This window comes from Lissotriton vulgaris, chromosome 8 (assembly GCF_964263255.1).
Source record: "Lissotriton vulgaris chromosome 8, aLisVul1.2, whole genome shotgun sequence".
Lineage (NCBI taxonomy): Eukaryota > Metazoa > Chordata > Amphibia > Caudata > Salamandridae > Lissotriton > Lissotriton vulgaris.
In genome coordinates, this window is record NC_141696.1 from 139,171,026 (window position 1) to 139,188,970 (window position 17,945).

The following is a 17,945-nucleotide window of genomic DNA, read 5'->3' on the forward strand; positions in this document are numbered from 1 at the left end:
GGAAAGAAACATATAATTACCACTAAACCCCCTGTCACCGGTCAAAGGTGCTATGATCCTCCGAAATTGCTCCACTTGCCCCAGCTGCTCAGAGTGTCTTCAAACAAGGAAGTAATTTTGTAGTACAACCTTCAAATTCCTTAGCGGTAGGCCCTTTCTGACAAACAGGCTTTATCTTAAAAACCAAACTCTATATTGGAAATCATTACCTTGTTCTATTGGAATCTTAAGTGTCTCTCAAATGGGCTCAGCATTATGTTTCATGTACACGTTAGTTTATTATTATTATTCTTGAAATCATAACTGAAACCATGATCGAATTTCCCCGGCTATGTCTGCACCAACTTCAATGTTCTATATTCCAGGACATCTGATTAAAAGACTTGAACAGTTTTCCTGCTGATTTAGCAGACCTTGATTAATATACCAGCATATTTCTTAATCTACCCATGGCCTATTCACTTATTTATCTGATTGAGGACTGGTGATTTGGATTCCAAGACCCAGGTTCACCATAGGTGAGCACCACTAATGTAGCTTTGTATCACCCAGTATCAAAAAGCCATATGGTCATTAGATTGGCAGGAAAGTCCTTAAATGGGGTCAGTTTACTGTAGTCGCAGAAGTGCTGATAATTTCAGCCATGTTTTATTACTTCAAAATTGTTACCTTTGGTGATGAAAGGCAAATAAAGACCAATGAGTATGAGTAGGATAAGACAGCCTTAGGACTATTTCCTTCAGCACCGAGTATTGCGCTAGGTCACATTGATGTAATAGCAGATTTGGCACTATATTTGTTATAATAAAGAACCTCACCTAATAAACCATTCGGTAAGATTACAAGACGTTTAATAAAGCAGAAGGTGAATCTTGCAAAGCATATCTGAGAACAACCATTCTGACAACTGCCTGAACAATTAACCCATCTGTAAGAGCAATGCTTCCAATGTTGAGATAATGGGTTGCAGACCCCACTTTAAGACCCCCCCAGAAAGACCTCCCCACACAGTTGATGTAGTAATTAAAGCCAGGGAGAGATAGGTTTTTCGCCATTCAGTAACAGATCAGTGGAGAAAGCAGCCGGATATGTGTACAGGAGTCTTCGATGTGTGGGGAATCTAGAAACGTGACTTTTCACTGGGTTCAGGCTTAATGCAAGTGAGTAATAACAAGCACTCCACAATGCCTTTTCTGCTTCATTCCATGCCCACAAACATTGTTTAGGACACTCAGCCACAGGTTTGTGGGAGGGGAGGTTCTTGTAGAATTTTATTTCTCACCTCAGCAGTTGGGGCTTTAAATGAGGAAACTCTTGCTGTAGAAAAATAACTTGGTCTAGAGAGTGATTCGCCCATACCACCCAACATCACTCAATCTGAGGAGGGAAGTCAGGTGGAAGAAAGAACCTGATGATCAAGCGAGGTGAAGAAGGCTTCCAGCAAGAGAAAGACTCTTACTTAGCTATCATGGTAGCAGGGGTTCATCATCATCCAGCTACCTCCCCCATATTTGGACCAACCGGCAGTGAAAAACAACAAGCATTTGCAATGCAATGGTCTCGCCTTTAGGAAACTTTTAAGCATTTAGCCATGCAGTACATTATCTTGGGTGTTTTATTAACTCATCTCATTTAGCCTTACACAACTGCTATAACCGCTTTTTTAAAATTGTGATAAAGTGTTTGCTTTTAACTGCTGTCCATTCCTACCTTGTTCTTGGGGCTTTTGTTTGCTTCCCTGACCCCCGCGCAGCCGAGGTGAACGCTGCCGCGGGACAGGCTCTCCCCACTTGCCGCCATCACCGAGCCTCACCTCAGGCCACGCCCACCTGTACGAGGCCACGTCCTGAACACCTCCATAAAAACATGTGCTTCCCACGTACGTGCAGCAGACGGGCTCGCCGAAGGCATGCCCGTCCGCGACGGGCCGGGACCAGTGGCCACAGACTCTGCCCATTCTCTGGTTTACTCCTCAATCAATCAATCAAAGACATTTATAGAGCGCACTACTTACCCGTAGGGTCTCAAGGCGCTTGGGGGGGGGGGGGGGGTGCTGTTACTGCTCGATCAGCCAGGTCTTGAGCTTCTTCCTGAAGGAGAGGTGGTCTTGGGTCAGGAGGGAGGGAGTTCCAGGTCTTGGCGGCCAGGTAGGAGAAGGACCTTCCTCCTGTTGTCGCTCTTCGGATGCGGGGGCGGCGGCGAGGGCGTGGTTGGCTGATCGGAGGTGGCGTTTGGGAGCGTAGAAGTTGATTCGGTTGTTGAGGTAGCTCGGGCCTTGATCGTGTAGGGCTTTGTGTGCGTGGGTGAGGAGACGGAAGGTGATTCTTTTGTTGACGGGGAGCCAGTGCAGGTCTCTCAGATGTCCGGAGATGTGGCTGTTTCGTGGGATGTCGAGGATGAGTCTGGCTGAGGCGTTCTGGATCCGCTGGAGTCTCTTCTGGAGCTTGGCGGTGGTACCGGCGTAGAGGGCGTTGCCGTAGTCCAGTCGGCTGGTGACGAGGGCCTGGGTGACGGTCTTCCTGGTCTCGGTGGGGATCCACCAGAAGATCTTCCGTAGCATGCGTAGGATGTTGAAGCACGACGAGGAGAGGGTGTTGACTTGCCTGGTCATGGAGAGGGAGGAGTCCAGGATGAAGCCCAGGTTGCGTGCGTGGTCCGTCGGTTTGGGTGCGGTGCCCAGGGCGGGGGGCCACCAGGAGTCGTCCCAGGCGGAGGGCGAGGAGCCCAGGATGAGGACCTCCGTCTTGTCCGAGTTCAGTTTCAGGCGGCTGGTCGTCATCCACTCGGCTACATCTTTCATCCCTTCGTGCAGATTGGCTCTGGCGGCGGCGGGGTCGTTGGTCAGGGAGAGGATCAGCTGGGTGTCGTTGGCGTAGGAGATTATGTTGACGTTGTGTTGGCGTGCGATGGCCGCAAGGGGGCTCATGTAGACGTTGAAGAGGGTGGGGCTCAGCGAGGATCCTTGAGGGACGCCGCAGATGACTTCGGTGGCCTCTGACTTGAACGGTGGTAGGCGGACTCTCTGTGTTCTTCCGTCGAGGAAGGAGATGATCCATTCCAGTGCCTTCTCCTGGATTCCGGCGTTGCTGAGGCGCTGCACTAGGGTGCGGTGGCAGACAGTGTTGAATGCCGCGGAGAGGTCTAGGAGGATGAGGGCCGCTGTATCTCCGTTGTCCATCAGGGCTCGGATGTCGTCTGTGGCAGCGATGAGGGCGGTCTCGGTGCTATGGTTGGCTCGGAAACCAGACTGAGAGGGGTCGAGGGATCCGTTCGTCTCGAGGAAGGCGGCCAGCTGTTTGTTGACTGTCTTCTCGATGACTTTGGCTGGAAACGGGAGGAGCGAGATGGGGCGGTAATTCTTGAGTTCGGTGGGGTCCGCTGTGGGTTTCTTGAGTAGAGCGCTGAGTTCGGCGTGCTTCCAGCTCTCCGGGAAGGTGGCGGTGTCGAAGGAGGTGTTGATAATGTCCCGCAGGTGGGGTGCGATGACAGCGTCGGCCTTGTTGAAGACGTGGTGAGGGCAGGGGTCGGTCGGAGATCCGGAGTGGACGGAGTTCATCATGCGGACGGTGTCTTCGGTGCTGATCGGAGTCCAGGCGCGGAGGGTGGTGGTGGGCGGCGTTGCTGCGGTCATGGCGTGCGTCGGTTGAATGCTGAAGCTGTTGTGAATGTCAGCGATCTTGTTGTGGAAGTAGGAGGCGAGGGAGTTGCAGAGGTCTTGCGATGGGGTGATGTTGTGGTTTCCTGCGTTGGGGTTGGAGAGCTCTTTCACGATGTTGAAGAGTTCCTTGCAGTTGTGCGCGTTGTTGTCCAGCCGGTCCTTGAATGCAGTTTTCTTGGCGGTGAGGATCAGTTGGTGGTACTTCCGGGTGGCGAGCTTGAGGGTGGTCATGTTGTCCGGTGTTGGTTCTCTTCTCCAAACTTTCGAGGGCTCGGCAGTTCTTCTTGGAGCTCTTGAGTTCGTCGGTGAACCATGGGGCTTTCTTGCTGCCGGGTCTGCTGGGCGGGGTCCTCAGAGGGGCGAGTTTGTCCGCGCAGTTGCTGATCCACTTCGCGAGGTTGTCGGCGGCCTGGCTGGGGTTTGCTGAGCTGGCAGGAGGGTGCTGGCTCAGGGAGGCGGCGAGCTGGTCGGCTGTGATCTTGTTCCAGCTTCTACGGGCAACCTGTTGATGGTGGTGGTGGATCGTCGTTCTTTCGAAGGTGAAGTGGACACAGCTGTGGTCCGTCCAGTGGAGTTCTGTGGCGTGGCTGAAGGCGATGTCTTTGCTGGATGAGAAGACGGCGTTGAGTGTGTGTCCGGCGAGGTGGGTGGGGGTGCTCACCAGTTGCTTGAGTCCAAGGTTGGCGAGGTTGTCGAGCAGGGTGCTGGTGTTGCGGTCGTTGTTGTTCTCCAGGTGGAAGTTGAGGTCCCCCAGGAGGATGTAGTCAGCGGAGGGGAGGGCATGCGGGCTGACGAAGTCGGCGATGTCCTCGCTGAATTGTGTGCGTGGTCCCGGGGGTCGGTAGATCAGGGTGCCTCTGAGGGTGGTCTTCGGGTCGGTATGGATCTGGAAGTGCAGGTGTTCGGCGGTGGTTAGGGTGTCGTCGGTGCTGGTCGTGATGCGGATGGTGTTCCTGTGGATGATGGCGATGCCTCCTCCCATCTGGTTGGCGGTGCGGTCCCTCCGGGTGATCTTGTAGCCCTCTGGGATGGCGATGGCGATCTCGGGAGCTGAAGAGGCGTTCATCCAGGTCTCCGTGAGGAAGGCAACGTCAGGGGCTGTGGTGTCGAGGAGGTTCCAGAGTTCGATGGCGTGTCTGTGGACGGAGCGGGTGTTGAGCAGGATGCACTTGAGGTGGTTGCTGCTGGTGTTCGGCTTGGCAGGCGCTGGTGCCGGGCAGGTCCGGATGCAGGTGAACTTGCAGGCGAGGCAGCTGAAGGGTCCGTGGGAGCGTCGTGGGGTGGCTCGGTAGCATCCTGGGATTCGGCCGGTGTTGAGCGCGATGAGGGGGGCGGCGGTGTACGTCAGGCGGGTGGGCGGGGGTCCTCGAGGGCCAGGGGTCCAGGCGCTGGGCGCGGTCCAGGCGCGGACGGGCGCAGACGGGCTTACCTTTGGCGCACAAACAGCCTGACCGCTGCGCGTTCGCACGGTCGCCATATATGGCGAAGTGCGAGGGGGGACGGAGCAGCTGGGAGGCGGGAGCAGGGAGGGTACAGAAGGAAAAAAGGGGCGGGGTTAGCGGCGGTGGCGGGAAGCGGGGAGGGAAGACGAAGGGCAACTTTAAAACAGGGAAACAGGCAATACAAAAGGCAAAATTACAAAATAAAACAAATACAACAATACAACAGGGGCACAGGGCGAGAAGCGGCGCCCAGGAGCCTGCAGCCTCAGCCCAACTCTTTGCACATCCTGCTGCCTCTCCTCCTTCCCCTTCTTTATTGCTTCGTCTTGATTCCCTTGGTATCTTTGCCCCTCGCTCTCCCTGTCCACTCTCCCCCACCCACAGCCCCATCTCTCCTCCTTCTGATCCCTCTCTCGTCACTCGCTCTTCACCTATCTCGTCGGCAGCTTTTGCTTATATGCTTAATACCCGTTCTGCAGTCAAGCATCAGACAGAACTTTTTCATCTCTTGAACACAGATTCCCCAGACTATTTATTTCTCACTGAAACCTGGTTTTCCACTGATTCTCTTCCCGATCTTCTGGCCATCCTCCCCGACACCTATTACGCCCTCCGAGCAGACCGCCCGGTTAGTAGGGCTGGGGGTGGTGTGGCGATGATTATCCGCTCCACTTTGAAATTTCAACTTCTTGCTTACCCCCCCCATACCTAATGTGGACTTCTTGGTGGCCCGATCTCTTAATCTTTCCACACCTCTCACCGTTGTCCTTATGTATCGTTCCCCTCAGACTTCTCCTTAACGACTACAAAAGAGCAATCCTCGCGGCCAAAACCAAATACTTCACCGAGAAAGTTGTCCTCTCTGCTAATAAATCTCGAGAAATCTTCTCCCTGGTCCATAACCTAGCTACTTCTGATCACACTAGCACTAGCCTCGTTCCATCTCAGACCCTCTGCTCTTCACTCAACGATTATTTTATTGATAAGATCGCTACCATAAAGGCCAATATCCCTATGGTGCTTCAATCTGGTCTCTCCTGCCCCCCCCCCTTAACACCCCCCCCCCCCCCCTTGCCCTCCTCCTCTCTGGATCATTTCCCACCCATTTCTATGGACCGATTCCTTAATCTGCTTTCAAAAGTCAAGTCTGGTTCTCCGGCGGACTGTGCTCCTGCACGGATCCTCAAAACTCTTTTCACCAGCTGCCCTGCCCCTCCTCTCGCCCTTCTTAATGCTTCTTTGGCTTTGGGTTCTGTTCCTTCATCTTTCAAATCTGCTATAGTTTTCCCTATTCTCAAAAAACTGGTCTGGACCCCTCTCTTCTCTCTAACTTTAGGCCTATCTCTCTTCTCCCTTATCTGGGCAAGATCCTTGAAAGTCATGTCACATCTTGTCTGTCCACCTATATCGAGGAGACCCACCTCCTAGCCTCCCATCAGGCGGGTTTTCGCCCAGGCCATTTCAAGGAGACAGTGGTCATCGCAGTCCTGGACGGACTTAAGGGGAAAGCTGACATCAATCTCCCCCAAGCCTTGGTCCTCCTCGATTTGTCCGCTGCGTTTGACACGGTCGATCATTCCATCCTCCTCGACCGTGTCAGCGCTGCGGGCATCCGGGGCGCTGCATATTCTTGGCTTGCCAGAACGGGGGGCACCCGATTCTCGGTTCTGGCCCCCCGGCTCTGGAACAGTCTTCCTCTTTTCATCCGTTCTATCCCCATCTTTACTCACTTCCGTAAAGCTCTTAAAACTTTCCTGTTCTCCCAGGCATTTCCCTGTTAGTTTCCCCGGGTCCCCTCTGTGAGTCTGGTCAAGTCCCCAGGGCCAGGAAGCCGCTTGGACGCAGTGCGCTTAACCAAGTTCTTTTTTCATTTCATTTCAAAAGAGCATTTGTTTTCAGTCGGACGTCATGGAAAGGGGTTATGGTAATTGTTAGTCCCAAACAATAACGTTTTACAAAAACCAACATACATTGACAAAGTGAAAATCGGTTAACAGCAATGTTTGAAGCGCACACACTTTAAAACGAAGCCGACATTATCAGTATGATATTTTTTAATCGAACCCAATTCGTATTTTGTTAATGCCAGGAGAAGTGAAGGTAATTGAGACAGTTAATCAATTTAAAAGCTCATAGAGGGTTTATGCAGCCAAGGGGGGATGGCAATAGCCATGAGTACACTTGGTTTACCCCTCGCACTAGCCTTTCAACCCCCAGTACTCACTCCTCTTTTCATCATTTCAGTGGAGAGTCTTTCTGCTGCTCTGTTTGCGAGTGCGACAGTTAATCATTTGATTTCTTAATGGTATTACTCTAGCGCAAACCAGGGTGTTGAACGAGGGGGCGCTGTAGGTGGATACGGAAAGCGAGAAGTGACGTGTACTGTAGCCATTCAATAGCTCACAAACAGGCGGGTTTAGCAAGGACAAACCATGGCTGCTGCACTCGAGAAGCGCCACCACCAGCAGGGGATTTCAGGAGTGGGGAGGGAGGGAGTGCCCTGACCCAGGGCAGAGCACGGCTCCGGCGGGTCGGTCACCGGGAAGGCTGGGCCGGCAAGGGCTGCCGGACCGCAGACATCGTTTTATGCTGGAAATGCAGGTGGCAATCGGCCAGAGATGGGTAGCACCCGCGCAGGCAGTCAGAAGCAAGCATCCTGGGTACCAGCGAGACCATGGCATCGCTGCCGGGAGACTGGTCAGAGGGGAGACTCAAAGGCTGGTCAGCCGGGAAGGGGGGGTGGGGGAAATCAGGCAATCTCTGGTCACCCGGGGGTCACCGGAGGCCCTGCCTTCCTCAGCGATAACCCTAGTCTGGGGAACATTCTGGGGCCACTCCTCTACTCTTTTGGGCACTTCAACAGATGGAAATTGACTGGTTGTGCCTGGTTGGGTTCCGAGAGTTGGGAGGGCCACACACTATTGGAAAGCAGAGGTTTTCCGAGCAAAGTCCGGCACATCTAAACACACACCACCCCCACACCCTGAAGATGGAAATCAGCTGGGAGTCCCCCTTGTTCGGCCTGCCTCCCCGAGATCTTTTGTATGATATGCAATTGGTTTCTATCCTCATGCAATATAAATTGCATGCTTGCTTTTACACCTGTAAACACTCCCACCCCCCGCGCACATAGGTGGCACAGAGATACCCCCCCCTCCCCTGGAGGGGCCATGCCTTTGAAAGAAGTGCAGCACTCGTGTGACTGGGCGACTGAACGAGCGAGACAGTTAGGACGGGTACAGAGGCTCAAAATAAGAAATATTTATATACAGGAGTGAAGTAAAATAGAATAGACAACTGGGTGAAATAAAACGCAAAATCGGAACTATACTGGCGAAGAAACAAGTCCCTTTCCAGATCAGTGTTACCACACTTTTCTTCAAAAACGCCACACGGTGCTGCTTTCTCATTTAGAGCCCGACCTACTGCTGGAGTCAAAGGTTCTTTATGGGGCCATCTGTTTCGCCCCATAAAGAAGATAAGAAACCTTTTACCACAGCAGTAAGTCAAGGAAGCCAGTCTGAAAAGGACTGGCCTTAAAGAGAAAGAAGTATATCACTGGGACCTCTTTTCCAATGGCCGGCCACCGTTTAGCATGAACGGTGACTTCAGCCAATGGAAAAGAGGGGCGGGGCTTAACCTCGCTAGTGAAACTCACTCTATATCATTAAGACTCGCCAGCGAGACTGCGCATCTGCGCAGCCATCGCAGGCCGAGACCAAAAAAGGAGGATATGGGAATGAAAGATTAGTCATCCTGAGAGCTGGTTCTGAGAAAGACAACAATGCCACCCTGGGAGATGTGCAATCAAATAATAATGACAAGATCGTCGACTTAAATAGGTCACTGAGGGTCTCAGAAGTAAATAGAAACCCAGACGATCAAACTATATCAGGAACTGGAAGTGTTACTTAACAGTTGTGGAAGGATTATATGATGAACTATCTAAGACAATCCTTTATAAAACATTTGGACTTTCTGGCAGTTGAAAAAACAAGCCTAATGGAATAGGACAAGCATTTCTTCACAACCATCTAGGGGGATTCTTGGAGAAACATTACTCAGACACCAAACCCCCTGCCCTTTAAGCACCTGCAATTTAGAAATGTATACAAATGTGGGACAAGGGAGTTGTTTGAATGTTGCATCTAGATGGCTAAGTGAGAGAGGTTGTCTGCCAAGTTAGAGAAGGGTCCTAATTCTACACCTTTGATAGCTATCCTTACAAGAGTTCCACCGCTGAGAGCAGGAGTAAAGAAAACTATCCTTCCACTTCAAAATAAAGCTGTCCATTGGTATAACAGTCAAGTGGGAGAAGGACCTTACCTAGCCGCATATTTTAGTCACAAGAACACTAGGGAGAAATAGTGGAAGTTATTATTAACTTTGAGCAACCAAATATTGCTGGTCGTCTTATGCAAAAAATTTATGAGAACTACCCGCCTTCTAGGATTAATATACTTCCATTATTTGGGAATGGTAAGTGGCATTTGGGGAGATGCCCAAACCAGCAGGTCACATCCCTGCAGCTGTCAAATAGATTTGAGGCCCTTAGCTCACTTGATATTAATGATAGACTAAACATTTCCAACAACAATTTAGCACCTCTGCAAGATATGGAAATTCCTTTGTTGACAACTCAACTATCTGACGAAGGAGGGAGTTCAAACTCTCATTAAGCTTTTGTGCTGATAGCTGGTCAGTTTCAGCATGTTGCAACTTTATTAAAAAGATTATAACATCATTGGGTTTCAGGAAACATGGGACAAAGCCAAATCCTTGTATATGGATAGCTAGATGTCTTTTTTGTCCTGCTACCCTCTCTGTGTCTTGCAGAGAGAGGGGAGGGATGGTAAGTGTAAAACATCCCAAATTCATATCAGAACCTAGAATGTATTAGCGGTCAACCCAATTCTTTTCTCAAAGTCCCAAATATATTATTGCTCAACTTTTACAACTCAAATTTCCAGGCAAAGGCCACATGGCATTTACTGCCATTAAAAAACTTTTTGGATGCCTATGCTGCTAAACATCAACAGCAAAACACACAAGGTGAAGGACGGAATGTTGCACATTGGCAAAACATTTACCCCCAGTCACAGATCTGGGTTTAATCCATCGTTATTTTGCTCCCCCACACCACCCCAGTTTAGACATGGCCATAGGCAAATCAGTCTTGACCATGTGCCTCATGGGAACAGTCCAGACCGAACTGCCAAGCCATGTCCTCCCTGGACTGGAAACATGCATCCTAGGACCGGTTGGCAAATCGGTCTGGACTGTTCCCATGAGGCACAGGGTCAAGACTGATTTGCATGAAGATGGATAACAGGCTTACCTTGAAATCCCAGATCCTGGGGGTGTCGGGCATTTGCTTTGGCATCCTCAGGATGCTGCGGAAGTTCCTTCCTCTGTTATCCGTGGAACATAGGACGCTGACAGTCCAGGCTCTGATTGGGTCCAGGTTGGATTATTCCAACGTTCTTTACCTGGGCCTTCCAGAGTACTTGCTGCAGCGGCTTCAAGTGGTACAGAACGCCGCCGCTAGGGCCATCTTTGGCCTTAGTAGGCGCTCCAGGGCCTCGGGCTTGCTGGCAACTTTGCATTGGCTGCCTATCCGCAAGAGGATCACCTTTAAGGCGCTGACCTTGGCCTACAAAGCTCTTCACAAGGAGGGAGCCAAGTACCTCCAAAAGAGACTGGTCTTTTATCACCCGACCAGGTCTCTGAGGTCGGAAGCCCTGCACCTTGCTGTTGTCCCCCGGGTAAAGAAAGCGCGCCTCGGAGGCCGCTCTTTTGGACTGCTGGCATCTCAGCTGTGGAACTCTTTACCACTGGCCCTGCGGGCAGCCACCAGCCTATTGGCTTTTAGGAAAGGCCTTAAAACTTGGCTGTTCACTCAGTAGCCGGTCTTCCGTGAATCTCTGGCCCACTCTTCTGTAGTTTTTTATATGGTGTTATGTTTGTATGTTGCAGTTTTGTCTCTTTCTCCATTAAAGCGCCGGGACACTCTTTTTGAGTAGCCGTGCGCTATAGAAATAAACAATTAACATAACATAACATAACATATGGCCAAGTCTGAACTGGGGTGGCGTGGTGAGCAAAATAACAATGGATTAAACCTAGATCTGTGACTGGTGGTGAATGTTTTGCCATTGTGCAACATTCCCTCCATCACCATATGTGTTTTGCTGAACATCATCAACCATATTTAGTAGTTTTAATGGGGGATTTTAACATACATCCCGGCTCTAATCCCCGTCATGTTAACACAATTGAGGATATGTGGTAGCATGATACTCTTTCAACAGATGGAGCATCCCAGCAAGGGGATTTTCTTAGCTCGATTTTGTCACAATTTGAGGTTTGCTCATTCGAAAGTCAGGGGTATGGAAGATTTGGGAGTTACCCCCCACATAGATATGCAGCGATTATAGAGGATATTTTTATTTCTGCTCATCTAGCCAACTATGTGAAAAGCTTTGGAGTTACTGTGAATCAGCAAAGTAACCATAATTCTCTATACCCCACCATGATGTGAGGGACAAGAGCAGGAAGTTTTGAATAAGGAGGGCTCAGCAACCAGGTTTTATTTTGTTTTTTTTAATCAAATGCACAAGGCCGCAGACTCAAGTGGAATATGTTGGGCTTAGATACTTTTTTTTATGATTTAGCTAGTGTTTGTGGACATGATATTGATTTAGAGGCCACATCGCACCAAGAGATAACTAAGTGTTTATAGTAAGGTCTGTAAATACATTACAGTATATCTAACTTGTCTAGTGGGAAAGCACAGGGAAGTCCATAATAGATGACTCAATCACAAATGTTCAGTGGCTCATCGAAAGTTGTTGAAAGCTCTAAAGAAAATCCACAGAACCACATCTGAAGTCGTTAGTTGTCGGAAGTCAGATTTAATTGAACGGGAGAATAAAATTTAAAAAAGAAGCATATGACCAACTTTTACACGCTAACACGTTATCCTGTAGCATGAGGTTTTGGGAAATAGTCAATCATTCGTTTTTGCCAGAAATGTTAGAGGTGTAGTGGATTGTCATATTGCTCTAGATAGCTGGATACACACTTGGAGAGAGTTTATGGCTCAGAGTCTAATAATAAGTTAATTATCAACTGAGAGAGTCTTTTAGATAAGCCCAATATAGAATTTCAGGTATTAGAGGTAATTATATTTTGACTATTAATAAGGCTCCTGGCCCAGATGGGGGTACCTGCTGACTTATAGAAATCGGACTCCTCATATTGGGAAAATATATTAACAAGCATTTTGAATGCGGCATGCAAAGTGGGTATTCTGGTATCCTGGTCTAGATCAGTTATTGTACTGTCTTTAAAAAGGGCAGAGGGAGGACATGTGATGCTGTATGCCCATCACTCGTATTGACTCAGTGGTTAAGGTAATGGGGTGGGTCATCCTTTCTAGATGAACCACTTGGATAGAAGATAAAACATACTGTCTGACCTTCAATAATGCATTACAGCAGCCAGGAGTACCCTGGACCAGTGTCTAAATCTTCAGATAATGGAGAAATATACAGTTGCACAGGGTGGGTCACGCCATATGGCATTTATGGATCTTACAAAGGCTTTTAAGTGAGTTAACAGAAAGAAAGTATGGTCGATCTTCTTAGCATGGGAGTAGACAGAGACTGTTCATTGTTTACATTAATTATATGAAGATCTAACAACTATGGTAAAATGTGATTTAGATGGAAGATGTACCACACGTTTAAAGTTCAGCAAGGTTTGAGACAAGGGTGTATTTTAGCTCCACTCCTCTTTACCCTGTATATCAACGACCTAGGTCCAACATTATGTGCAGCATGCAAAAACATCCTACGGGTGAGAACCCATCTCATTCAATCATGGCACTATTGTATGCCGACAATGAAGTGTCTTGCAACCCTACTGAAAGATAAACAATTCACTAGAGGGAAACCTGCATTTTAAAATTTCTTTAACAAATGTTACCCAACAAATGTATATGCTTTATGATAACCTGTTTTTTAACTGGGGCTGTTAAACTTATAGGAACTTTAGCTATTGAAATGTACTAACAAAGGGGCTGTGTGTGTTATTAGAAATGAAGTTAAATCCAGCTTGTTTAATAACGAACGATGATCTTATAGCACTGTGTTTTAGCTACAGTGTTTAGATTGTATTTGGAGCTTATGATATTGTTTTATTAGTTTAACTTATGATGAACGCAGATTGATATCATTAATTTAGGACCGTTTACTTGGAAAAATCTGTCTAAGCGTGGTTGTATTAAAACAAAATTCATTGGTGTCTTACGGTTTTAAGTAACCTGAATAAAGAAGAGTAAAGAAAGAACACTACCAAGTCGATGCGCTTCCATTTGGCTGCAAGTTGGTACCAGTGGGCACTTAACTACGCCGTGAAGCGGTAAGAATGTACCCATATCTCGATGACTGGTTAATCCAGATTCCATCATTGCATCAAAAATGAACATCAGCCTCCTAAATCAGCAATCTTCTAAACTGTTTGAGCCTCATACTTGGAAGTAAAAAAAGAAAGCAGAGGAGATAATATCCGTTGGAGTAGAAATCTGTGCTGTACCCATCACAAGAGAGTTGAAAAATTAATTTAGTAGATAAGTGCGCAAATTTGGATCACAGTCCAGAAGTTCATCTAGATATTCAGTCTTCAAGCATTCCACATATACCACAATGCAGGCTCAGAATAAAGATACCTCAAAGAAGGGCTGGTCGTGTAGTGAAAACAAGGCCTGGCCATGGTTTGGGTGGAAAGCCTAAAAAAACATCTATGATGGACCGGGCCTTTACGCAACCAAACTGCGTTTTCAGCTAACAACGGATAATTCAATTGAGAGCTAAGGAGCACATGTACAAGACCTGTCAGCGTTCAGGCTTGCCTTACAGATGTTCCTACCTCTGATAGATAAAAGGACATCAAGATTTGAACAGACAACATGGCAACTTTATAAGGGATTCTGAAGCTGGACTGCATAGGGGGTACTTTCCTTTCAATATAGCATTACTGATGCCAGCCCCCTATCACCACAATAGGATCACTCCCCGTTGCGATAGACAACAAGTGGAATTTAGATACCAACAAGCTACAACGTGTTTTTCGAAGGTGGGAAAAACCACTGTTCGATTTGCTGGCAGTGTGGAAAAATGCCAAAGGCCCAAGCTACCCAAGCAGATGGTGATATTCAGGCTTACTTACAGTTGCCTCTGAACACCTGTTTTGGAAAAATTCACATACGTTTTACTTCCAATACAGCTCATCTCAAGGGTCCTTCAGGAGATAAAGCGAGAGCCATGCACCATATTAGTCGCCCCTGCTTGGGCCACACAATTTCGAAACACAAATTTGTGGGACTTCTCAATTTCTGCTACAATATAATTGAAGACAGACCTCTTTGTTCTAGCGAGAAAAGAGGCAAATTCTCTATCACACCTCTGCGTCCCTGCACCTGACTGCCTGGCTGCAGCAGACTTTGAATTTTGAATATTGAACATCCCCCTTAGCTACAGAAAGATCCTGCAAACAGCTGAGACGCTTCCTCAGCTAAGTCTTCTTTTTTAAAGTGGAAGAGGCTCAGTATGTTGGTATCAACATGCAATATTAATCCCTTCACGAGAAGTCCTCATTGGATACTATCTCTCTCCCTACCTCCGACTCCGTCTCAAACCTCTCTCCCTACCTCTATCCCTGAATCAGTCTCAATCCTCTCTCCCTACCTCTACCTCCCATCTCAAACCTCTCTCCCTCGCCCTACATCTACCCCTGACTCGGTCTCAAACCTCTCTCCCTCAGACTACTTTTACCCCGGGCTCAGTCTCTCTAAATAGTGTCATAGTAAGGATTTTTGGGGTCCTGGATCAAGATATTGTTCAACTGTTGTGTGCCACTGTTAAAGTTCAACATAAAATGTAGCATTTTTTTGTTGGCATCACGGAGGGCATGGATTATTAGGAAATTGGTAGTATAATTCAAATTTATACAGGGCCCCCCAAAAATTGTCTTGCCCGGGACACCCAAAGAACTGAGATGACACTACTTTCCCGGTTTTTTGAAATTCCTAGCAAGATAAAAAAAAAAAAACATCTCAGCGTTGTTTGTTTAATAGTTGCACGCAACCAGTCACTTGTAAACGAACATTTATTACTTTGATTGCATGGTACATTTTGTCCTGGCCAGTTAATAAATGGCAAATATTATTGCAGTTCTGCGTTTTTATACTTGTGTTATCAAATCGAAGTCCTATCAAATATGACCCTTCCACCTTGTGGTTTCACTGACCCTTCTTCAAAAACAAGCATTAGCATAGCCAATAGGTCTCGCCTTTGGGACCTTATACGTTTTTAGCCATGCAACAGTTTAAGTTATTGCACCAAAGATATTGTGCTGCATAACTAAATACTTATACAGTCCCAAAAGCAAGACCTATTGACTATGCCAATGCTTGTTTATATAGAAACTTAGAGCTAACTGCCTAACCTACTTAACTTTAAAAAAGATCCCAAAGTGATGAAGATAGGGATGCGGCGGATGAGTTTTAGCATTATTTTAAGGATTGAACATGCCAGAAACAAAGCTAAAAATATATGGATAAAAATCAAACAGTTTTCCATATGCATTTACAACAGTAATTTGAATCCCAAAATCAAAAACAATCAAAATGCAGAACAAATAAGTATATTTCTTTCAATAAAGAATAAGCTTCAACAAATTGAAATACTCATACTTACCATGGCCTCGGAGGTCCAATGCCACAATCCTACAATGAATCCTACTGGAGATAGCAGTCTGCAGAAAGTGAAAGGCATTACTTGGCAAATAAATTTCACATTATTATGCAAAAAAGAAACCGTGCATACAACAAATGGAGACATCTTATGACCAACTTTTGCAAATATGGTCAATTACAGCAGTCCTAAAAGCAGCAGCACAAGTAGCAGCAGCAGCTGAGAGAGGTCATAATGATGTGTGACTTTACAATGTTTGCCCAGAATAGCAGTCACCCAGACCCCTTCTACTTGTTACAATAACAATACGCTTCTATTTGTACCAAAAGAAATGCGTCTGAGGGCGAGATGCAGAAAATGTGCAAAGAGAAACAACCATGGCAATACAAAGTATAAATGAATCACTTTAATCTACTTGCCCTCCTAGCAGCCGTGCAGTGTCCCCTTTGCTGAACGGTGCCAATTATAAATTTTAAAAAGTCCATCATATGAGATTTACCTGTGATACCACTGATGGAACCACAGCTGGATATAAACATTCATATACAAGTCAGGAAGCCTTCCATGAAGATTCCGACAGGTCGTATAGTAGGAGAAAATAACTCCTGTACAGAATATTGAAACCATTAATTTCGTTGATAAAAATATCAACTATTGGGCAATTAAGAAAATGACGTTCCAGCTAAGTACATTCCTGGTATAATAAACTACTTCAGATTTTGTTGCTTAAAAATCAGTACCTGGGCTAGCCCTGAAATCGAATCAGACTCATTGGAGAGTGGAGAACAAAGGTTCGAATCAGCATGGTTCTGAGCAAAAAGGTAAATGATAACCACAGATACTTCTAGCTCCTTTGCTCTATGTGCGACAATGTACATAAATTCAACCCTCTGTCTTTGACAGCTAGGTTAGAAATATTACAGATGCTTTGTGTATCTGCTAACATTGGAACCAACCTTAGTTTAGGTGGAAAAATATTTGAAGATGGCAGCAAAGGTATGACATGTTTAAATTCTTTTCTATAAAAACAAGAATTGTTTCATATGATGAAATGTATGTAGGTATTCGATTTTTTATAAGGTGAATTGGTCAAATAAACTAATTAAGACTATTTGATATTAGGCCGGAGAGACATCAAGGGTCATTATCAAGTCTCCTGTTTTCCTCTAATATACTTTACTGCTGCAGCTCTTCTCCTCTCAGTTACTAAATTTCTTCACAGGCCACGAAACATCGACTTGCCCATTCGAAATTGCGAGTAACATTTTATCAGGTCAAGCTATTTTTAGAAACTACTAGTCCCATCTGGTGAGTGAATTTAGGCTGGAAAGGAGCGGGTGTTCCGTTCATGCAGAAAGTGAATGAGCCATAAAGATGCCATTAAAACTTGCTTTAATCTTTGCACATTTGCGAAAGAGGCAAATGCCAGTTTGTCTTTTTACTAACTGCTGCTTGGAAAATTGAGTTTATTGTTCTCTCTTACTAGAGTTACAGGTTTTTGTCAAGTGAGGGTCTGAAGATGTTTATTTTTCTCTAACACATAACATTTAAATAAATAGCCTGTTAATATTACACATATTTCAAAATATATCAGGAACTAAGAAAGCACGTTTTTTGTAATTAATAAGTGTGATGCAAGCAAAGAGTTAAATAGGAGCAAAACAAACCAGAAAACTTTACTTGGTGATATGCAAATGACCCATAATTGCAGAAACAATTGCCAATCATAAATTGTGTGTACACTATAGAGTAAAACCACACGTCAGAGGGAAAGTTTGTGCCCATTTCAATGTAAAATCAGCAGATTACAAATGACAGTGTGCTACCACTACATGCTTTAATTAAGTATTTACTAAAAGTGATCGTTTTAACAAAATGATTTGAGAAACAGTCCTTCTCCCCACCCTGATGACTATGCGGTTGATGAACTAAGAGGCAAGACGGGGGCCATGAATATCCTGTGGCTAAATTTGATTTATATATTGAAACAAGGTTAGTCTATTAAATCAAACAAAGTTTTTTGTACAGCAGACATGCTGAACTTGCACATTTAAAGGTTCTCTCATATGCGATAATGAAGAAAATGGC

At 46.5% G+C, this 17,945-nt stretch overlaps 1 protein-coding gene across 1 annotated transcript in view; it reads right to left on the reverse strand.

The window, feature by feature from the left end:
- The window catches only part of PPME1 (protein phosphatase methylesterase 1), a 171,423-nt gene that overhangs the window by 130,849 nt on the left and 22,629 nt on the right, over window positions 1-17,945 (reverse strand). The window contains exon 4 of the mRNA XM_086933828.1: window positions 15,861-15,918. Coding sequence (XP_086789954.1) covers window positions 15,861-15,918 — 58 coding nt within the window. The remainder of the gene's footprint in view (window positions 1-15,860; window positions 15,919-17,945) is intronic.